Genomic DNA, 24,681 nt, shown 5'->3' on the forward strand with positions numbered 1-24,681 from the left:
TGAATACTATTGTCACTCTTCTCTCGAGATAGATGAGTGTAGAACGACGATTCGCATTCGCGCGCACAGATTGAACCGAAACACACAAGTCGTCGTGATCGGTTTGATCAATTAGAGAAGTACGAAATTAATTGTGGATTGTCAGCCGATCCTTTTTGAATTATGTTCTCTGCATCTTCGTCTTGCGTTCTGATTTTCTTAAAATATCATTAGACATTAGACTAAAATTCTCTCTTACGCGGTTACAGAATAAGACTTATTTAATAGTTAACGCGCGTTGTTTATTCTCGTTACATATTGATAGCTATAAAAACGTGTTTTTTTTTTCAGACGCGTTGAAACGTGCGTGATCAATCGTAAATGCAAAGTAGTATGCATGATCACAGAACAAAATCTGCAAAATTGCGAATTAATTACAACTGAAACGGTAAAAAAGGAGAAGATACGGAAAATAGTTGCAGAAAAAAAAATTCGCGGAACAATACTCGAAGTGCAGATATATCATATACAGCACTTCTCTATCTATTTTACATTCCTGAGTCGCCCAAGTTTTAAGCAGCATTTTAGTAAACAATTTTTTATGAAAAATGAATAACCTTCAATATTTGTATTTTTTAAAATATTTTTGAGACACTTTTATAATATTAAAATAATTCAAGATGTTAGATTTATTTTTATAATCATTAAGTTTATTTGTCCGAGCATCTAAAAATCTTCCTTGTTATGTTAAAGTTAAATTATTCTTGATATCGACTTTGTATATATATATTTTATAAAAAAAAAATATATATTTAAAAGAAATTAATTTTTCTGAAAAAGATGCAGCAAAATTTTTCTCGCATCAATAATATCGAAAATAAAAAATAAGAAAACATATATCGTGTAATTTTTAGATACAAACGAGCTAGAGAATTACAATGAATTTTAAGTTCTTTTTTAACCGTACAAAAGCACGATGTCGTGAATATTTTTCCAGCAATATATAACTAAAATTTAATAAGAATAGATAAATATGTATAAATGAAATCTTATATCAGATATTAAAAATGCATAATGTGTTTCTTGCAGTCACCTCTCTTTGATAAATTTTATCGAGAGAGGTTCGTCGAATTCTTTTTGAAGAAGATTTATATCAGTGATGAAAATTCATTTTAATATAGCCATAATTTTATTGAATAGCATTTTAGTGTATCTAGAAATTAACAAAAATTTGCATTTGTTAATTTTTTGAAGTAACGTAACTTTTAATTTGGATTTAACCTAAATCATCTTGTAAAAAAAAAATTTTTTAACAAGACAAAGGCATAAGTTGACATTCTTGTTTGAACGAAACTTAAAAAGTTTAACGCCAGTTCCTAGACCAAATTCAGACGGATCACTTTACGCATATAAGTGGACTTCACATTTTTTCTATTTTTTGCTATTTGTTCTTTTAGTTTTAATGTCCCGTTACATTTCTTTCATCGAAACATACGTCCATGACGTTATTGAAGCAATATTAAAGGGGAAAGAGAGTCAACGAAAAATAATTAAAATAAAATATTAAATATGAAATGCGATTTATTATATTATTTTATCTGGCCCTATTGCTCTCCGATAATGTCGAAGAAATACATTTCTTTTTACTCTCTTTCCTCGTTCATTCTCTCTCACTCTTACTCAGGAACGCAAATGCGAGGAAAATGCGCGCATGAATCCTTTGGGTTGTCGATCTATCAATATGATCGAGCGCTTAATTCTACTTTTACCAATATTTCAGTATAAAATATACACTTAGGACTAAATATATCATATATACATGAGCGACGAAGGAGAACATTGACATCGAAATTGACGTAGCGTACACGTGGGACGTTATTCTTATCCTTGTCGGAACAGACGTACACCGTATCACTGTGTCCAGTTATTATATTCGAGTGCTCTTTCTTTCCTCTTTCTCTCTCTCTCTCTCTCTCTCTCTCTCTCTCTCTCTCTCTCACTTAAACATAATTCCATTATAGATCGGGCAGTAGCGCGATTTGTTATGATTGTGTGTATCAGTGACAAAAAGTTTATCGCGATTTCTATAAAAAAAAAAAAAAAATAAAAAATAAAAAAATTGATGGTTTAAAATGAATTGAATAAAAAAAAGAAGAAATTCTTATTTTGAATCTCAATTAAAAAAAAAATTAATTTAAAGAAAACGATTAATTTTTCGTTTTTAATTGTCCATACGCAATTGTTTCGCGATACAAATGTGTAAACATACTGTATGAATGTCAGTTCATCCGTGTGCATTGCACTTTTCCCGTTCGTTCTCCGTCCCATATTCGCATTTTTAATCCTTGCGTTTATCTCGCTCTTTTCACCATTTCTCCCTTTGCAATATAAGTTTTTTCACGATTGCGAGTATGGGCGAATCGATTGAGAAGTACAAGGGTGATTATGCGGATGATATCGGAGCTAACGAGTATCAAATTATTAACGGTAATATCTCTTAACACTGATTAGATTATCGATTTCATGTTAAGTCTATTTTTAATATCGTGTTATCAATATTAATATCAATATTATGCTAATTCAATCGCGCGAGCGTCACAGCCGGGCCGATGTAATGTAAAATTACATTTCTTTATATATGCAAAAATCATCTTTATAAAACGTACTTGCAAAGAAATTCAATTTCCTCTTTTTTTTTTTTTACTTGCCGCTCAAATAAATGGCCCGTCCATAAGATTTATATCAGAATCAATATTGTGTTGAAATATATTATACATTACTTAAGCGAAAGATTCCATATTACAATGGCGTTGTAGAATAATTAATCGTGTACAGATCTAAGATAAATTACAAAATAAATCTTTTGGGGAAATAATCTTTTTTTTGTCCCGGCCGAAACGCGATGATGTTTCTTGTGTGCAAAAAATAGGAAGCTTTGCCTTATCTAGATCCTAATACTAGGTACATTATGTCTTTCCCGTTACAAACAATCATTTCTCTCTATCTATGATAAATCACTGCCGCGGTGACAATGATGGTAGCGTCATCGAAGCAATGATTCATTATCATAATCGATATGTTGATGCGGCTGCCGCGATATTTAATGCTGCGATTAATTTCCTCCCTTTGCGAAAATGGACGATTATTAAACGCGTGCAATTGTAAGCCGTCTCGTGACGCAAAACATTTTTTGTACGAAAAAAATAGCAACTTTGTTAATTGCAGATTGTTCTTGGATGGAACGAAGGAGAAGCGATACTTATCGCCGCGTATTGTTCGCGTAAAGAATACAAATTCGAACTTTTACATGGCACGATATACCCTTATATCTTTATGTCTTTTAAGCGACTACGTACCAGTCTTGGGCGTCTTGGAGTAAACGATATTAATGACGTAGAATATCTAAACTATCACTTTATGTGTGATTAATGCTATCTCTCGAACAACACAAATATCCAAAAGACATGTTTATAAAAGGCATTTAAAAGACATCTGATACAGATCAAGGCGTCTTCTAGATAATTTCACAATGGTTTTTAGATTGTATTTAAATGTGAAAAACAATTCATACTTTTTTACAGTAATTTGAAATTGTGCTACACACTTATAAGGTGACAGTTTCAGTATTCTATGTATACAGTAATTACTGACCATTATAATTACTGACTGCGATTATTGATCACTTGCATTTTAATTTAGCGCGAATTTTTATTTACCTTCAATATTCGCGGTATATTTTTTTCTTTTTTCATAAAGTGTCGTAGATTCTTTTATAAGATTATAGATTTTTAAAAGTGACCAATAGCTTTTATTTTAAATTTTAATGTAAAATCCATTTTACAAGTTTCTTGCTTATGTTTTACATTGTCTATATATGAAAGTCATTGTAAACAAAATTAAAATTTTGTGTTTATCATACATAATCAAATATAATTATCGGCAAGATCTTCTATTGATTATTTCATAATTAGGAATAAATATTTTTTTCAAGTGGTCAATAACTGTGTTGTTTACCTAAGTATATCCGTAAATGCCCAACACCGTTATACCGTAAAATAGCGTAAAATTGCTCAATCTTTCCAAAGTTTATCACGTCTCGTTTGCTTTAATTAAAACGACGCAAGACAGCAACTTGGCCAATTGCCATTAACTGCGTCATGTAGCGCCAGTTTGTCTCTGTCAAAAACTCTCTGTCCATTGAAAGCAATGATTAAGAAAAGTGATTGACTTTGGCAGACCGATTCGTTACATTTCACAATAGCGCTTACTAGCTTCGCTACGAACTAAAGCTATTGCTCGTTTCTTCAGTCTAACACGCATTGACAGGAGGACAATGTTATATGTCATTTTCTTTTTCCTCTTCTATACTCGCGTTTTCATATCACAAGCTCAGTATTCAGAGCTCCCGCTCATTGCTCCACGTCTTCTTTGCGAAATTAGACGCGAAATCATATAATTACTACAAATTGTCAAACGGCAGATCGCGGATGATTGTCGCAATAATTGCTAATCCGTCGAGAGAACGCACCGAATCATACCGAGACGACAATCATGCCGTGATCGATGCTAATCGCGGCGATGCAACATACGACTAATTGATCTTCATCAAATTGATATTGCATCGGCGAAGCGGCCACATTCGCGCGATGCAAGTGCGTTATGTATCGATGAAAGTCGCTATTGGCAACATACAATCAGGGACAACGATGAGTGGACGCCCCATTATAATTTCTTGATTTTTATAATCGACAATCCTATTTTACAGAGATGGCAAGATGTTGCACCTCGATAAACGTATGCACGTACAAATTTTACACATACATGTTTCGAGAACTCTAAACAATCCTATATTATTTTAGCTAGTATTTTTTTATCCATTCTTCTTTTATTCTTCACATACATCGCATCATCTAGTGTCTTAATATGATTTCATGCTTTTCACATGAAAATATCTTTGAAAATATGACTTAAAATTGAACAAGAACAGTTGAAGGAATTATCATTGTATTTTTTTTATATATGATAAAAAATAATACATTATCTACTTCAGTTTTGCTTTTCTATTTCTTATAGATTGCCATTTTTTCGAAATGTTGAGACATATTTGTACATACGTGAAACGATTGTTTATGGATATGTTTATTCGTATCAACAATCCTCGTTTTTATAACAGAAAATACGAATCAAACGAAGAAAGAGTGATCTGATTTTTATTCATATCAGCATCCACACAATTTTGTCTCTGAATGTATACACATCGAAGTATCAACGCGTGTAGAAAGTAGGAGATCCCCCCTCGAAAAATACTGTTCTCGTTTGTCGCTTGCGGAAGGTAAAAGTATGAGCTGCATCGCAAAAGTCCGCAAGTTCGGAAAAATTCACGGACACTCGCGAGAATCCGAGTCATCGGCACCGCGCTTTTAAAAATACACGGCGCGAAAAATGAGGGTGCACAACGTTAGAAGAAAAAGGAGAATTTTTGAAGCTCGATCTCTCGGGCTAAGAATCGAATGCATCTCAAACTAACCCTGGATCGGCTTTTATCGCTGATCATCGACGTATATGTGTATCTGTGTGTATTCTCGTATTTATTCATACGTACGTAGCATCGCGTATGTATGTGTATGTGCGTGAGTGTGTGTATTATGTGTGTTTATGTGTATTTACGTGCGTTTACGCATAGCTTCGTCCTGCGCGGTCCGCTTAAGTATAAATCTGTAGCAGTATCAAAATGGTAAAAATAGTGCATATGAAGACCATGAGCACAGGTAGGACCAAGATGAATCTGACTGAGCGGCTTAGGCCGCTTGGCTCCTGTCATACGGTCTGTTCGCCGGATTCGGTAGAGGCGTCGAAGAGCGGCCGATCTGCCGGCGTCTCGTTCGACGTCGTTGAGGTCGCGCCGCCGCCACCTCCGTTTCCGGTGCTACCTTCCCGTCTGGTCTTGCTCGAGCCCGAGAAACACAGACAGCCGGACTGGTTACGATTCCGTTTCAACGTCGGCTTGTTCTCGCGATCCTGCTCCGCCAGACACTTTTGATAATAATCGTAATCCTTCAAGTACCTATCGAGGACACATCGTGATCAGTTGGGAATTAAATGAGAGCAATCTTATATAATATATAATGAAAAATATATAATAAGTTTTAAATCTGAACATACAGCATCATTTTGCTCTCTGTATTACAGAAAGAAAATGTTGCTATAATTTAAAAAATTTTAATATTATTATGAGGAGATAAATTCTCTCAAATGAAAACTAATTATGTCGATTGAAATGAAATTGATGGAAAATTAACATTTTCGTAACACGTACCAAACCGGCGGCCATCGGTGCTCGTTCAGATACTCTTGGTTCTCAGGATGAAGCAACCGCACGCTGCGAGGCGACATTTTGCACAGCTTATTATAGTTAACGCAGAGATGATTCATGCACCAGTCGGCCAGCTGATCGGCGTTATGCAGCTGCAAAGTCGTAACCAAGCATTAAACATAGGTAATCGTTAAATTATCGCGTTTTAATCGATGTGAACGCGCGAAAGAAACCGACCTTGCACGGCTCCAGCAACCTCAGGCAGTTTTCGACGGCATCGTTCCCCTCGTTTTGCGAAAGGCGATCGAGATCCTCGATCACCCTGCTTTCGACTAGATTCACCAATCGTTGAAGGCAGAGTCTGTTGGCTAGTTCCAATAGGTTCAGGCATCTTGCCGAGGAGATCGCTGGCACTTCGTCCGTATAAAGATAGCACAGCAATTTGTGGAATGTGTACTCCCGTACTCCAGGAAAGACTATCTATCGATTGCAATCGCAAGGATCTATTACAATTATTCGTTACCCATAACACTATAGCCGATTTACATTTATAAATTGACCGAGTTTGTTAAAACTCTATTATTTATCAGAGAGTTAGAATTATTAACGTAAAAAAATGTAAACGCGTAACTCGCATCGATTCCACAAATTAAAACGTCGAATTTAATATCACGCATACACTTACGACTTTTGCGCTACTTTCGCGAAAATCGCCAGAGAACATGGCTTTCATCACGTCGCATCGGGCAGTGAGAATCGCTTTGTGAGCCGGTACGCTGCCATCGTCCAACTCGAACATCACATCGGCGAAAAGACCTAAGCATATTTACATTGAAGGCAATAATTGCTTCATCGCTCATTGATCGATACTAACCTTGCTCTAGGCAAATGTCCTCCAATCGTTGTCTAACCACTTGCTTGTACCGATTATTGAGATCGCTATTGACAAACTGCTCCCGTGTCTGTATGCTGCCGAGCACCATGAGTAACTGCGGTAGCTCGAGAAACTCAGCCGCCTGTCTGATCTCCTGCGGGTGAGAGGAACGGGAACGTCATACCGATGCGCCTTTTCGATTCTCATCAAGAATGAACGAAAAAAGAAAGAAAGAAGGAAAAAAAAGAAAAAAAAGATACGATATCTGATCTTTCCATTTTCGGCTCGCTAGTGGAACCTATCCTATTAGGCAATGATTCTAGAATGTCTGTGATAACAATCGGAAGCGTATCCATGCACCTCTATAATCGGCCAAAGTCGATCGCACTTCGATCGATTCTTCGAGGATCCTCCCGGCTCAATGATGTCGAGGACGATGATCGTTACGATACTACGATAGCGATGAGCCGCGAATTATAAGCTTAATGAGCATGGCCTGTTAGTTAAACGCCGAGGATCAATGCAAATTTCAACGAAATTGTTGTTAAACAAACCAAAATTTATACGAGAAACGCAAGAGATAAACGAGTTCTCGAGATACATAAGCAATTTTTACAGACGGCCTCTTTAATATTTATTTATCTTATAATTATACATGTAATTTTTTCTTATTTAATTCTTTACTTGTTGCTTTTAAACGAGAGATCAATTTTCGGCAAAGCGTCAAGTTTGTTTTATAATTGAAGAGTCGTGATTATAGAAAGGCGCATGCTCGTATGATATGATATATGATCTCGCAATTAAGTTTTTCTCAAGTCGAATGAGGCCACTATGTGCGTGCGTGCGTGCGCATGTAACGTGTACATATGTATCTGATGCGACTGTCAAATTTTCAAGCGCAATTTCAAACGCTTTGTACTAACCAGTAGAAGCCCGATAGGAGCTGTCTGAAAGAATAGAGCCGCGTTAGTTACTGTATACTCTGCAACAGTTGCGTTTTTAGCTCACACGCTCTTAAGAGAAGCTCATACATGTACGACGACTTATTACAAACACGATATATCAGGAATACTAGCAACTGACCGTCATTTTTCTCATGATTTCAAACCAAAAAAATTTATACATAAATAATATTTGTCTTCAAAAAATAATAAATATATATAAGTAAAAAGCGCGCAAGAGAGAGCTTGCGCCAATTATTCGGTCGAGTTCTATCTGCGTAAGCCTACGAGATAGAGATCACGTTTTAGTTTAATTTTCACATCCGGAAGAGATTAAATTTTTATTTCGTTTTCTCAAAATACTTGCTTATTTTATACGCGCACCGTCTTTTGTAGCAAAAATGAACAAGAAAGTTCTTCTTGTACATTCTCGAATGTACCTTTTTTTCTCTTATCGTTAGGATAATTTCTATTGATCCAACGTACTTGTAGATCATGATACCGTTTGTCCAAGCTGCCCGTGTAAATGAATTGCAAGCACTGCTGCATCGCCTGCGGCGTGATCAGCTTCGACAGCGTAACCACAGTCATGGGCTGCTGCACTCCATTCGCGTTTTCAGTCTAAAAAATGTTCATGACAAAGTGATAGTTATATGTTGACCTTTCGCATAAGTTTCGCGATTAAGATTCTCACCAGACATATACGAATATTTTGGAAGGCAGGATGATTCAATTCTCTCGTCGCACCGTTAGTCTTCCTCTGATTATCCACCGTCGGCAGTACTTGAAAACTCGATCGTCGCTTAAGCTGTTCCCAAACTCTGCAACGTATATTACTCGTTTGTGCGAGGGGCTCGTGTTTCATCGAAACGAAATATACAAACTTCTTATTACGGAAATATCGTAAACTCTGTTCCATCGCTACTTATAATGTGGAATATGTGGACACTGAAAAACCGTGCAAAGGCTAAGGGAAGGGGGCTGCATCTAACTCTTTATTTGACAATAATGCTTTCAAGCATAGTGTTAGTGAGATTTTTGTTGATGGTAGCATTTATTTTTTATCGTTAGTATTAAGCTCGAGCAACGTTTATTGCGTTAATGCGTTAGTTGCAACACCTGCCGCAAGATTAGACTTGTTTCACGTGTACGTGTTAGCTGCGACTTGCCAAATAAAGGGTTAACTGACGCAGGAGTCAAACATACGAGGAAGGATCAACTCACTTTGCGGGTTTGCTTTGATCGATACGAATTAGGCACTCGGTATCGTCGTTGAAGTCACCGACGGTGGCCTCGCCAAAAGAGCTCACCTTAACGAGACAATAAGGGAAACATGTGTTATTGTGTTATCTTGTTTACTACCTCCGAACCTGATAGAGCTGGCATATACCATGCTGGACTCGCTGGAGCTGCGCGGTGTCAATTCGTGGGAGAGTTCCATCGAGAATAACCGATGAAACGCCGGCGACGCCGCGGCGAGCAAGCACCGATGAGCCAAGAACGTGCAGTTGCCAGCTATCAGAGTCACGTCCGTGTGAATCGGTCTCGTCCACAGGCTTTTCATGTTTTCCTCATATGTACTCGCAGCTAGGCATACCTCCGGCGGTACTGGTTTTGGCGGACAGAATGGTGCCTGTCGAACAAAATTATCACACAACTCGTCATCGTCGATGAAGAAAACGTGACTCAAGCATTAATTAAATTTAACGTCCGAAATAAGCAATTCCAAATTTTATATTTACTCGTGAGACAATATTAGAAATTACGAAAATGCCGGAAAGAATTTATTATCTCTCTGTGTATTTTGAAGATAAATTTATTATAAAATAAAGATGTTTGATTTATATATATCATATTCGTTACCTGTAATAAAGGTCTTTGCACCCTCTTCAGATTCGTCATCCAGAAACGCTGCTGACGACGTGCGATCAAGGCGGCGCGTATCGAATTTTCGAAAACCTCGTTCACGCCGTAATAAGTGAAGACGCTTGTCTCGTAATAGCAGACACCGAGTTCTCGCGCTACCGCCCGTGCCTGATCTGGCATCACCAGATCGCTCTTTCTTGTAGCCCTGTGAATAATTGTCACCATTTCATAAATTTGTAGTTACGTATTAATTGTAATTGTGATATAAAAACAGAGACATATAAAACGGTAGAAAAATGATGATTATCGAAATTATCCCGAATTACCACAGGCATATATACAAGAGGAAGACTTGTTAAAAGTCATGAGAAACTTTCAGTCTTTCTCCCGAAGGAGTAATCGCCGTATGTCAAGGTTCGGTTAATTTTGGCTCGACTCGATTACACGACGACTTATCGGAAATTTTAAGCTTTTCACAATCGACCGCAGTGCCATCATAAATTTCATATCCCGCGATAAATTTTATATATGTCACGTAAGCTGATCATAATGAATATTTTTTGCCAGTAAAAGATTTCGAGGAAGCTTACGAAAAGAGAACTCGCTGAGATCAATACTTTGGTACAATTCAGTAAACCCATCGTTGAAGGAGCACCGATGCGATTGAATGAGTTTCACACGAGACTAAAAAATTGGCTTTGAACACGAATTTCATTTTGTAGCCAAAAAAGCGACTGATCGATTAGGATAACTAAATGGTACACGTGCTTGGATCATGTTTCTAAAAAATTATTTTTTATATATTTTATAGGACAATCAATTTTTTATGGAATTTACCTTTTTTTAGATTAAATTTGAAAAATAACTAATATAAAAACTAAATCATTATTCTTTTACACTATATCAAAGGATTAAATTTTCTAATTCTCGATGCTCACAAAGGAGAATAATAGAAATTAAAAAAAAAAAAAAAAAAAAAAAAAAATTTTAAAGATGTGAAGAAGTTTTAGAAATTGAAAATTTTTCCGTTTTAAAATGTTAAAGAAAAGTAAAATATTTTTCTTGAAATAATTTCCATTATATCATCTTTTCTCTAATTTTCTAAATTTCTTTTTCTTTAAATTAAAACTTTTTAAAGGAAATAATTTACCTTACAAAGGGACTGCGATCGCGGAAGTAACTGAGATAAGTCTCGTCCCGGTACATGTATCGCAGATCGTTTTTGCATCCGACCAATAGGACCGGAGTTTGCGGACAGAACCTTCTTATCTCGGGGTACCACATCACCTTGCAGTTTCGCAAGGAAACGGGGTTGGTTATGGAGAAACATAGTAACACGACGTCAGACCTGGCAAAGTTCTTTCGATTAATATCGATTCGCATGAAATTGTGCTCGACTATAATTTTACCTGCCGTATGCGAAACGTCGATCCTTCTCGTGATCGCCAAATGTGTCCCAGAGACGTAGCGACACGTTTACGTTGTCCACTACCTCCCAAGACCGCTCCAACACCTGGCACATATCATATTTAATATCACTGCGTATCTCTAAGAAAATTAATAACAGAGATATATATTTGTAATAGAGATATTTGATAATTAAATATAAACATATTTTTGCCTTAGCAAAATCATTTTATAATTATGTCTCAATTCAATATCAGATATTTTTTAAAAATTATTTTATTTGATATTTTAATATTATGTTTTAAAATATTTACGATATTTTAATCTAAAATATAATATCTCTCCGTATTAAATATAGATTTTTCACAAATTATTTCATCTAATATAATTTATACTACTTATTACATAGGTTTTTCTTTTCGCAAACTCACATCCTTGTAGATCCGATACTGGTCGATAGCCCAGACTGTGGGCACGTGAGTAGTCAGGAGCTGCGACAATGACACGTGCTTGTTGCAGGCCCTGGCGCAGATCAGTCTGGTCTTTCCGACTGCCGTGTCACCCACGACCACGCACTTGACCAGTTCCTGGTGCGGTTGCTCATTGTCCATCACCGGCAGTCTCCCCTTCTCATGCAATATACCTTTTCACCTGCCAGATCGCTCGAGTTCCGGATCGCTATCCCCGATGCTGATGACGCTACCGCTGTCGTTTCTGCAGTCGCCAATTGCATGCACCACATCCGACAACCGGATTGTAACACAGCGTCCCCGGACCTTGCCGCAGATAAGATGCGCTGAAACTGATATGAACATGATACGTAAGTCAGTGATAGCTTTTCCCATGTTAGTTTCGAGAGCGGTTCCCGCGTCAATGTTTCGATCTACTAACATAACGACTCTCAATTTCCAAAAATAAGTTGCGACAGTGAAAATTTTAAATGGCCACTTGCGGTACAGCCGGATTACGCGTAATGTTACGTTCCTGTACTTTTGACAGTTGTTTGTTGCATAATGTTATGTCTTAAGTAGACGAGCACATGTGCGCGTCTGTTATATGAATTATTTAGCGGTTTATAGTTGCACTAAGTACAAGGTCTGTTTGACTTTTTGGAGACAGGTATAGATTACTTGCATTAATCGTGCAATAAATAATAACGTTATGAACTCGCGGGGAGAATCGTATTCGTGTCAAAAATAATCTACGATTGTGGGGCCACATCACATCAAAATTGGAACGTTAACTTGACAAATTACGAAGATTGAATGATTACATTATTTGCAAAAAAAAGCATACGGCCGCTGTATTATAGATGTATATATTTTAGACATGTCTGAGGAAGATAAGAATCTGTGGAATTTACACATCCCAAATATACAGGGTGACCCATTTTAACTTAGGCAGCCAAATAACTCGAAAAATAAGCACACTACGAAAAAATGTTTAGAATCAAAATTTTGTCATTTCGAGGGGGACGTACAATGACGTTAAAATGAGCCCCCCCACCCCTTCCCCTGGGCGGTGAGGGGGGGCTCATTTTAACGTCATTGTACTTCCCCCTCGAAATGACAAAATTTTGATTCTAAACATTTTTTCGTAGTGTGCTTATTTTTCGAGTTATTTGGCTGCCTAAGTTAAAATGGGTCACCCTGTATATATATATATGTGCAGCATATGTCTATTGATTTGACCCTACAAAAGTATATTCTATATTTAGAGCTAGAAGCTTCGCAACCTCAACCTCAACTTTCATATTGCTTCAACCCTGAACGCATATACGTAGACCTATAGCATTGTTCCAGCTGATTCATTCTCAAAATCCTCGCCACTCGATGAACTTCACGGTCTCGGCGACTACGCCTAATCCTTTGGATTTTCATTCAGCTTATTCTCTTTACTTTGTACCTTCAGTTTCTATACAAAACAAATCATCTGGCCATTGTTATATATGTACGTGTACATTTTGATGAGCCAAAATACATCTAACGATTCCAATAAATCTCTCTAGATAAAGTTATATACGCGTTTATCACTTAAATATTTATTAACGTTAATAGATAAAGTCATATCTGAATTTAATATTATATCATGTCCGCGAGTTTTCCAATGTCAATCATCAAGAATGTTTTATTATTGATCAATTTAATTTTATCTCTATCTTTATTCACATTAATTATTACATAGGTTCTTCCTCTTAAACATGAATTTAGAAAATATTGTTTTAATTAAAAATATTTATAGTCTATCGAAATCAAAATATTTTAAAAAGCAGCAAAAATCCAAGTTTGTATAATCTATAAAAATTTCCAGAATTAATAACGCTATTTTTTTCAAACTATAAATGACAATTGGAGACAAAGCTACGAAGCAGATTTATAATTCAGGCTTTATTATAAATAATTGTGACTCTATGTTATTTGCTATCCTTTGGCAATCTCCGCTTTTAATTTCTCCGCTTCATCAGCATAGTTCCAGATTTAATTTTATCGAGCTAAGTGAGTAAAAGCTATATAATATAAGAAAAATTGAATTAGTTTTCCGCGACTTTCACATCGAACGCATCTCAAGGTAACACGCACTATATGCGGCGGGTATAATGTTATAATATCCGCTTGTTATGATAATGTTGTAACGTTCAAAGGAAACATGTCGATAATGCTAGGTGACAACCACTCGAGATATGCAAAACGCAATATTCGCTGAGTGTGTCACACGATGCGAAAATCGAAAGCCTCGTCGTTCAATAGTCGACTTGTTACGTTGACGCTTTCCGGAAAGTGTCTTGGACGAGACCTATTTTCGTAAAATAGAATCTGCGACAAGTCTCCGCTCTCCATTCATTAAATAAATTGGTTACATTTTTACATTTCGGTCAAAAATCAAATTGGAGAGTTTACGTCGATAAGAGTTTTATATGTAAAAGTATTGATCGCCGAAGGACCGAAGGCAATTAGTACAATCCGGCTCTTCGCGTGTCAATCTGACCTCGCATTTTTAGTTATCGTATAATCTGTAAATATTATCGTTTCTCTTATCGAGTATTTATCATGCGCTATAACGACAATTAAATCAGCAAATAGATGACAATTGTATAATCTCTGTTACAATTATTAACGACATTTTAAATTTTCTCTTTTTTTTTTAAAGAAAATAAAATTTCTTTCATCCATTGTCCTTACATGTAATTTCATGTAATTCGCTGTTTGGTATTTGTATTCCGATTCAAAGCTTTATTCTTTCGGTCCCTTATAAATATCGTCAATAGTTGATCTTCAAATGGAGTTTTTAATTTTTTTAATATTATCAGAATCTCGTTCCCGATAAAATTTTCTGTGGATAGATTCCGAGATATGCTACATCTTATAAAACTTTTGTTTACACTTTGTAACGCTTTTCATCGTGTCTTCATTGATATCTGAAATCTTTTTAATATATTTGTAAACATAAAATAATCCATGCAAATGAATATGTGTTCTAAACCTAAACAATATCGCACGCAATAGATCAAGAAAATAGTGTAGTTATTGTGTATGTGACAAAATATGGTAATATAACAAATTATTTAAATCAGTTAGAATTAGCAAAAGTCGCCATCAACTTTTAGCACAAGATCCATCGATTTTTGCCGGTTTGACGTTTGTTTTCTCTGTCACACTTTGTGCTATGCTACGCACCATAAAATATGCGTGATGTATATTAAAACGAATTGTTATAATGTGTTGCGGTGACCGCAATCGTGGAGGAATAAAGTAATTTTATTGGAAACGAAAGTATTGAAAGATAAGAGAAGAAAGATGATTTATTTGAACAACGACCAAATTAAAAATATGACAAAAAATGATGACATATTAACGAATTAAGCTTTGAGAGTAATAATAAAAATTAAATAATTTTAAATGATAATAAATCACATATTTCCTCTTTTATGACTTCGGAAATATAAATCGCAATAAGAGATTTATTTCTCAATTTCCGATACATTGCACCCGGATATTTCGCTGTTATCGAAATCAATAGTGTTACGGATCCGATAATAGCACACAATACCTCACTCACGACTTGGCAGTGCTCAAAAGATATTCATCCCACTTGCTAGCAGAAAAAAAGTAGCCGACATGGTATTTGAAAACTAGATGATAATCAAACAAATATCTCGTCGTGCGGTATCTTTTTGAAATAAATTGATAAATCGAGGTTTGTTTCAAAATTTTATCTCATCAATAAATTTCTACCATTACGTAACATTTCATCAAACGAATTAAAGTCGATTGTTTTCCATGCGGAAATTACCATTGCGTTACCAGAGCGATACCATGTTTGGAACTATATGCATCAATGACGTCAGAAGCGAGAAAATCTAATAAAATTTCTCACTCTTACGAAACTATGCAGAAACGGATAAAATGATTTGAAATAGAAATAAAATTGGGAAGATAGATTTCGTAATATCTGCCTGTCGTCTCATGTTGTAAAACGAAAAGATGAATATAGTGCATGCGAAATATACATACGGCTAATTACTCAATGTAATTTCGCTGATAGTGATACTTTCGATGATACGTTAGACAGTCTCTATATGTATATCCAAGATTTTAAATTGATTTTAGTTTCTGTTTCTCTATTCTATATGCTTTTACGAGAGCATATTTAGTCAGAGAAATATCGTCCCGACGTCATCGATCTATATAGGAAAAACGATTATTAGTCCGCTTTAAATAGTCAAATCCTCACAACTTTAGCGGACTTATAATACTTTCCTAAATTGCAGTGATTGGCAAATTCCATAATTTTCAGTATCTCTAATATTTTTGATATGGAATAATTCTTCTATTTATTATTTAATATCTTATACTTGAGATATGACACATGTCAAAGTTCGATAGCTGTCAGTGATTGCACGCGTATTTCCTCCATAAATACCTCTAGAAAAATAAATGTTGCCAATGTCGGAGCATATATGACGTCTAATGTATCCGGCACGAGAGAGAGAGAGAGAGAGAGAGAGAGAGAGAGAGAGAGAAGCTCGGAGAACGGATGTAGAACGTGCGAGAACGGACTGTAGATACATGTCAGTGACGGCGGCGGCGGTAGAAGACCGTGCATTGCGGCGCGTAGAACAGCTGACGCATTGCAGAACGGGTCACGGGGAGGTCAGCCGCGAACACAAGTAGAAGAGGACCCACCGCCACCGCCGCCGCCGTCAGTGGAAAAAAGTCGAATAGGCGGTCCGGGTCGGCGCACTAACTCGCCACCACTTTCTTCTATTCTCGTTCTTCGCCGTTTTTCGTCATCGAGCCGAGCCGCCGAGCCGCGCCGTCGAGCTCGACGTAAATCAATTCGACCGAAGGACGGTCCAAGTCCAAGAGAATCGCACGCGGGGTCAACGAGCCGCGCAACGGCCGTGTACGGCTCCCGTCCGATCGGCCGCATTAATTAAGTAAACGGTGTTCTTATTGCCGACCTCTTTCAGCGGCTAATCGCGGAACTGCGATGGTACTCGCGCGATTACAGGCCTCGGTAACGAACGAAATCAGACTTGACATTTGCGAAAATCGTTGCGTCTCGCGTATCTGTCGATTTCAGCGCATTCTCTCTCCCTCTCTCTCTTTCTATCGATATATACAGCACATGTATCGCGCTTCCGTCGTCTTTATCCGTATCTTTGCTCCGATATCTCACGATGAAACGTTCTCTTGGTGACGCAGGCGATAAAATCTGACGGCATCGGCACGCGCCGCTTAAGTCGCGATACACGCAACAATCGACGCGGTCGTTAGAGCAAACGATCGCGATATACCGCAATGCCGAGTGACACGGCGCATCTTGTTACAATGTTAGAGGGAGGATATAAATTAATTTGTTCTTTACTTGAGAAAATTATCCAAGCAATATGGAAAAGAAGACAAAATTGTTATAACACGAGAACGAAATATATGTTTGGCTACTCGCGACAACGAGCGAAAGTGCTGATTCATTCTATCGACTGATATATATATAATAAATGTGACGTTTTTGTATGTATGACACGTGCAAGTGAGAATATATATATATATATATATGGATATATGTATGGATAAGCTAATATTAATGCCAGCTATATTAGCAACATTAACAGTCGCAAGAGCAGGGTGCTGTAAATTGGAGGCTCGTCTCTGCATCGGTAGCGGGGACGCTCGCGCTCGCTCTGTAGACAGTGCTCTCTTATGTAAGTTAAAAGCGACAAAAGAGACAGACGGAGAGATAAACGAAGAAGAGAAAGAGAGAAAAATAAAGAGACAGAGAGAGATAAATAGATGGAATAATAGTCAACGGTCAGCACGCGATCGACATTGAGCTTGCAACCACACGCTCGATCGAAAGAGTTTCACCGCGGTGACTATATATTACTTTTCTCGAGATAGCGTAGCGACTTTAACGTTTTCCTCCAAGACAGCGTTCGCCCGCATCCCGCGGATGAGGGAGATCCCTGTGGAAAAAAAAAACGACAAGTTTTTCTGACTCGAGAGAAGATCACAGTCGTCAAGCTTAAGTTAAGTGCTGGAACACGATGAGACGCACGAAACAAAGTCGACAAGCTGGCTGTCGTTCGTTCTGACGGAGGACTTACTCGTATGATCAATTTATATCATGCGCCTCCCCGTTGCAACTTCACATTCGCCGACGTTTTTTTCTCCCTCGATGTTGACACACCCGCGACGATTCTCCGACACGGAGAAAATTGCAGAGATTCGCACCGCTCTCGAAGATGCACTCGTGGCGATCCACGTTACCTCTTTCTCTCTCTCTCACTCTTTTTTCCCCGATGACAGCTGCACGCCGGTTCGCTCACTCCGGCTGACGCATGCTACGCGAGTACACGCGACGAGTTTGGCGAGGTGGCACGTTCTCGCGCGAGTGGAGCGAGATATATGTACATTTGTATACATATGTATGCAATCCGATTGTGCGTAGAGCCGGGGAGAGCGAGAGGAGATGGAATTGACAGTCGACGCGAGAAATTACCCGCGCGCACTCTCCCTCTCGGTCTCGTTGACTCGATGGGGCGTATTCTCTCGAGAGCGGACGTCTCCTTTATTCGTAAAAGTTTTCTCTTCGCGAAGGCGACACGGTGAATCCGCGCCGCGTCGCGGATCGCAGAGACAGGCGGTCTAACGATCGCCGCTCCTCCGTTCCTCCCGTCTTCCTCGGCCGGTGCCGTCTGTCGGAGCTCGGAGCGCGACGATGGACTAGAAACTGCAGCGGCGGCACGTCGCGCAACCAGGACGTTCCACGCAAGTTCCAGCTGACGTCCTGACAGGGCGGGCGCGCGAGGAGGGGCATTCCATCCGAGGCGAGAAAGGGAAGGAAGCGCCCCGTGTATATTCTTCGGACCGAGATGCTCCACCGAATCGGCGTTGCTCCGATCCGATTATCGAAAAATTCGCCGATTTCCCGAAACAGATCTCTCGACGATCACTTTGCAACGAATGTCTATTCTTTTAGCTTGCTCGATCTAGGTGCGAACGAGACAGTTCCTTGACACGTGTCAAGATTCGGTTCGCGGGTGTTCCCCGACGTTCTTCGTGCGATCGTAGCGAGAGAGAGACAGAGAGAGAGAGAGACGATGGAGCTCTCGCAACACGCGTGACTCAGAGATTCTCGTTCCAATTTCTTCCCTTACTCTAATCGCGATAAGTGCTTCTCATCGCCCTCTACACGATTCCCACCCTCTCCCTTTCCCTTCGCGTATCCGTTTCTCTTTCCACCTAGCCGTCGAACGGATAACTCGCGAGGGCGCCGATTAACTGATCGACGCGTACGAGTTTCCGCTCGCGGAGAGAGATTCCGTACGCATCGCAGAATCGCTCGTTCGCGTGTTTCGAGCAGAACTGCGCACCACCTGTCAACTACTGGCGATTGCTCGAGCGTTGGTTCGCGAGTTGACCCACCTCCGCTTACGAGAGCCGCCGCCGTCGCCGCCAGTCGATCGAAACCGCCGCTGTACCGTCAAGGCTCAGTCACCAGGTGGATGACGAGGACGTTGAGCTACCGTCATATCGACGCACGTGTCCTATGCACGCGAAACACGATGTACGAAGAATTGACAACACCGATAGCTCCGTCTCTCCGATATCAAACTGATTGCAGGAAAGAAAGGAGAAAGGTCGATAGTCGTCGTCGTCGTCGTCGTCGTCGTCAACGTCGTCGTCGACGGTTGTCCGCTCGGTGCTGCCTCGGTGGCCGTCGACGAGCGCGTCGGCGACGGTGCGCACGCTGAGAACGTATGTACGACGCGAGTTAGGGTAGAGTAGGGATAGGGTAGGGAGAACGGTTTTACCGCGCCGATCGGAACAGAGAGGGAACGACCGCGAAGGGGAAGATGAAAGAGAGAAAGAGAGAGAGAGAGAGAGAGAGAAGCGCGGCGGCTCGGTTGACGAGATAGACCCGACAGCACCCGGCCAACTGCACATCGCTGAATGAACCCGCCGTGACCCCGACCCTCCTCCCGAATCATGCAACCACCCTGTCGACTCCCTGTTCGCCTTCTCCTTCTCACCGACTGACGCGCGAGATCTTGGTGTTATTTTATAAACGCCCTACGCGAACGTCCTGCCCTCCGCGACCTGCTCGTCCCTTTGACCGCGCTGACGTCTCTCGGGATGCAGCGATACGCTGCGCGCCGGTCCCTCATCCCCGGGCAAGTATCTTCATGAGAAAGATTCTCGTTTAAAATTTCATTTTTCATTAATGACGTTTCAAATTCCTCTCGGTTTAACCCGTTTCTCTCTTTGGACGAGATCTTATGATTTGTAATTGCAAGAAACTGTTTAGAGCAATTGTACTCATACAAGTTATTTCTCTTCTTCGGACATATAATTTCTTTGTGTAATTGAAATAGAATTTCCTCCTTATTATATCAACGATAAAAACTGCCCGTGTAATGACAGAAGGAATTATCGCTCTCTCTTTTATCTCGTTAGAATAGCAAAGACAATTATCTAGTTTATTATAAAGATAACTTGAAAGAGGTAAAAAATAGACCAGATATTGATTTTTTTCATGCAATGCATCTTATCAAAAGTAGATTGTAGTTCGATAATCTTTCATTTAGGAAATGGCACAATAATTGCATGTTCAATTAGATCGTAATGATCCCGCGTGATGATAATAATAGACTTATTACCCTATATTTCTTCTTTGTGAAAGAAATATGTTTATGAGTGCACTTATGCAATCTTATTGGAATACTATTCATGCGATGTTTATTCTACGTGCGTCAGATCTCACCCTCTCCTCTTACCGTTAGCTATAATCATTCTCTATATCTGTCACTTGTCGGTGCCAATAGCTGTTAGCCACACTTAAAGGGTTTGACCATCGTCAATGAAATTTGCTGAATGGATCTTCGAACAACCTCATCAAGCTCGAATAGAACGATGAGTTGACTTTTATTCTCGTTTCTTCTTCCCAAGATAATATTAATGTTAGAAAGTTGAGATATAAACCGCGCATGGTTATCATTTGACATTAATTTAATCTCAATTTACAATTCGAAAAAAATTACGTTAATACGTAATGTAATCTTCAATTGAATGATATAAATACTTTTTGCAATAATTACGACGATTATAATAATTATTAAAAATATAATAATTATTAAATATAAAAATTAAATATAAATTATAATAATTATTAAATATAAAAATATACATTCTAACTAAACTTTATTTTATTTAAATATATACATATATATCTCACTCTGCTTATAAATAGCAATAATTTTATTTACAGGTAGGAAACGAGATAATATCGTGATAATAGTTGTTTAGTGTATCATAATATCCTCTCCTCTCGTCAAAAAAACTTTTTTTTAGGGTAATAAAAATAATTTGCAACTAACGGGCGACAAAATTTCATCCATTCCCATAAAGTGATGAGCGATAAGAATTTTACCTCCCGTTTGATACAGGAGACGATACGGAGGAACGTGCACCGGTACCGATATCGGCACCGCGTTTAACCATCACGCGCATGCTGGATTCATTGTGACGTCAGGGGGCGAAAAATCAATCCACCCTGCTGCCGCACTGTAGCGGACGGCGAGGCTGGGGGTTATGTGTTATGTCCCACCATTCCCCGTTGTCGCTGTTAATTGTTACAGCGGTCATACATGCTCGCGCGAATGTAATTGCGTGACGATAAAAGATCTTTATGAGGTTTCGACAATTTAACGAAGACGCGTAAGCGCGTTGTGCGTTCGAGCTCGCAACTCGTCCGATCGATTACCAGGAATCTCATGTTTATCGCTACGATGTGAACGAGATTAACTACAATTGTGATTGCAAATGTCGCGCGCATCATCCTTGAGGCACTTTAAATCACGCTTGAATAAAAAGCGAATCATACCAAATGACCATCAAGCTATCAAGGCGAATCAACGGTCGCATCTCGCAGAAATTTATCATATCTTTAGTCACCGCAGTGAAACCAATTGCCGCATTATTATATTTTCAAGCAATGTTCGTTCGAGATATCTAAGACAGTCTTACAAGCTTCTCTCGCTTAAAGATGTTTTATATAAATTATTTTTTTTTTCCTGTCATATCAGTCTTATTGTTAAGTTACATATATATTTTTTCTGATATAAAATTAAATATTATATGTAAAATATATAATTTTACATCAGAAAAAAACTGATCACTAATACTAATAATTATATATTTTACATATTTTTATTATTTTTCATGCACACAATACTGTTACTTTAATTCACGAATATTTTTTAATTGTGAGTTTGTGATTTAAAGGGGCATGCTTACTTAGATGGGACAAAAAACATGCTTTTTGGAGAACTTTTTTTAGAAAAATCAATGCACTTTTATTTAAAAAAAAACATTAGTATACTGCGAAGAGTACATATTGAATGTAATTGAGTTTTTCTTTTATTGAAAAGTATTAAAAAATAAACGAGATCGTAGCTCGGAGCAGGGTTATATGAAATAAAAAATTCAAAAAAATTTAGATAATATATTAAATTATCTAGGATCCATCTGGCTGGATTTTTGAAAAATTATTTTTTAACATAATGACAGCGTGGCAAAGTTGAAAAATCTTTTGGATACAAAAATGTTAGTTTTTCGCGTGTAAAAAAAAAATCTAGACCAAAAAAAAAGAAGCGCCCTCCATAGTACCTAGATTTTTAATTTTAAAATAAGCCCGAAAAATTTCAAAGTAAATCAATTCATTAATTTTTGAATTATGTTGGTCATCGATTTTGAAAATGTGATTCTGAGAAAAACGCGTTTAAAGTTTTAGGCTGACAATGACCGTTCTTACTTTACAGCTCAAAGCTAACCGCTATTCTATCTACCTACTTCTAATCTTACCGTTTCTATCTAACCCATCGCTAATCTACTTCTCTAAAAATCTCTCAAAAGAGATTGTAGATCCGTGCGGTAGCTGCCGCACGATAGGTCTCATATCTACTTCGAGTGCTACTTTAAGAAATTACTTTATACCTCTATAACTTTGTCAATTTTGCTCTGATTAAATTGAAATGTTCTGAGAATACCTTCAAGATATTGCACTACAAGATGATGTTAAAATCCAAAAATCAATTTTTTAGAAATTTCTAAGCAGGCGTGCACCCCTTTTAAGTCATTCGGTGTATCATCCATCATTTTTAATTAGTATAACAAATGGATAAAAAGCGAACTATATGATATATATAGCTAAAAAGAACTACTGATAAGTCTTCTCTTTCTCGATTTACTTTTCACACATGGTTATAAAAATTACACGATATCTCTTTAATATATAATATTTCAATTTTTTTCTTTTTTTTTAATTTGCCAGAAATTTTGCTAAAATCACAGAATTCGGATTATTTTCGAAAGAAATAAGAATCTTATCTATATCTATTGAATGAAATCTTTGTACGCTTATTGCGTGTTCTCTGAACTGGGATATAGATGATTATCGCAATAATCGTGGCGTAAACAAGGCAAGTAATTGCACATTGTATTCGCGTCTCGATTAATTAATTAATTAATTAACCGATCAGTCTATTAACGACACATACGTGGCATATGAGTAATTACTTGTGTAACAGCGGTGACGGGGGATCTCGCAACCGGGAGACTAATACGTGAAATTACTCGAATACGGCGATTGCGTGTCTTACTTGTGCACGTACCAATAAGCAGCGACAAAAACACGTTTGCAATCGAGGCAATGAAATGCAACAGTCACTTCACTCCCGAAGCTCTGTCTGACCGAGCATGTGAAATACCCTCGAGTGTCTGTTGGTTACAACTGAAATCGCGACACTGAAAATCAGCGTCTTATACGCAGTACATTAATGCGTTGACTTCGACTGCGGAAGACAAACACGTAGCTCATTGATAAGTAATTCAAAGCCGTTTGGCGCTCGTCGCGCATTATGCGTATGTACATTGTGATACTTGGCGATAACGACGCATTCTATTTCTATTATAACAAAAGTTATATTGCAAAGCTTACGTTGAGGCGCCGATAAAGATCAAATTTGGAAGATCGCTCTGGGAAGCGTTATTTTTTATCTTTATAAGAATTAATTAATATGATATCATCTACATCTAATAAAACAACTAATAAAATTGGCTCTTAATGTAAATATTTTTCTACAAATATCAAAAAATTTTTTTTTATATATATTTACATTCATACATATTTTATGCATATTTTTGTAATCTTTACAATAAATATATGTCAACGATTAATAAGTATCGCAATTTTTATAAAAAGAAATGTTACAGTTGCTCTTTTCTTGCTCTGTTAGGCACAGTAAGCACTTAATAACGTTTCGTTATTAGTAACAAATATATGCATACATATGTGATATCGCAGATCGATCGAGGACTTGGTCGCTTATATAACGCAATGTAAACAACGTGCGGATATTTATACGTGCGAGCTAAACGATTTTCCGATCTGAACGACAACGATTTATGGCTAGACGGCTCATTGCTCATTGGTATTCGATAACGGTGCGCGCGCTATTAACGCGTGTAATTAACATAATAAAGGTACGGCGATAAACGCGCTGCGTAGTTCGGTAAATTGACTCATTTATCTTATTTTCTCGGATGTGTTCCTGTAAAAAATAAAATTTGAATTACGATCTCTCATGTCGCGAAAACAGCTTCTTCACGCGATTGCGTGGTGTACGCGTGTGCGTGCGTGTGTGTATGCTTTTTATTTATATGCGAGGCGACCTTTATCGCGTCGTTTAAAGATTCTTCAAGTATGCGGAATATATGCGACGTTAATCGAAACTTGGG

General features: G+C 38.0%; 1 protein-coding gene across 6 annotated transcripts; it reads right to left on the reverse strand.

Moving 5' to 3' along the window:
- Positions 1-1,542: 1,542 nt before the first annotated feature.
- On the reverse strand, positions 1,543-23,674 carry Rhobtb (Rho-related BTB domain containing). 6 transcript variants are annotated; one of them, XM_070298834.1, is made up of 16 exons: positions 17,988-19,295; positions 17,768-17,846; positions 11,812-12,182; positions 11,383-11,486; positions 11,124-11,321; positions 9,971-10,178; positions 9,498-9,740; positions 9,332-9,417; positions 8,802-8,928; positions 8,594-8,728; positions 8,090-8,113; positions 7,167-7,320; positions 6,978-7,108; positions 6,530-6,772; positions 6,296-6,444; positions 1,543-6,043 (listed from the first exon to the last, which is right to left on the reverse strand). In XM_070298834.1, the coding sequence occupies exons 3-16, from the start codon at positions 11,989-11,991 to the stop codon at positions 5,797-5,799; spliced, it is 2,229 nt and encodes a 742-aa protein (XP_070154935.1). In that variant the 5' UTR covers positions 11,992-12,182; positions 17,768-17,846; positions 17,988-19,295; the 3' UTR covers positions 1,543-5,796. The 6 variants fall into 6 exon arrangements, with proteins under 6 accessions (XP_070154935.1, XP_070154932.1, XP_070154934.1 ...); XM_070298831.1 differs by lacking the exons at positions 17,768-17,846; positions 17,988-19,295 and adding an exon at positions 23,556-23,674; XM_070298833.1 differs by lacking the exons at positions 17,768-17,846; positions 17,988-19,295 and adding an exon at positions 19,309-19,624.
- Positions 23,675-24,681: the final 1,007 nt, after the last annotated feature.

This window comes from Polyergus mexicanus, unplaced genomic scaffold, assembly GCF_030449975.1.
Source record: "Polyergus mexicanus isolate NDT 795.1 unplaced genomic scaffold, iyPolMexi1.0 SCAF_7, whole genome shotgun sequence".
Taxonomy (NCBI): Eukaryota; Metazoa; Arthropoda; class Insecta; order Hymenoptera; family Formicidae; genus Polyergus; species Polyergus mexicanus.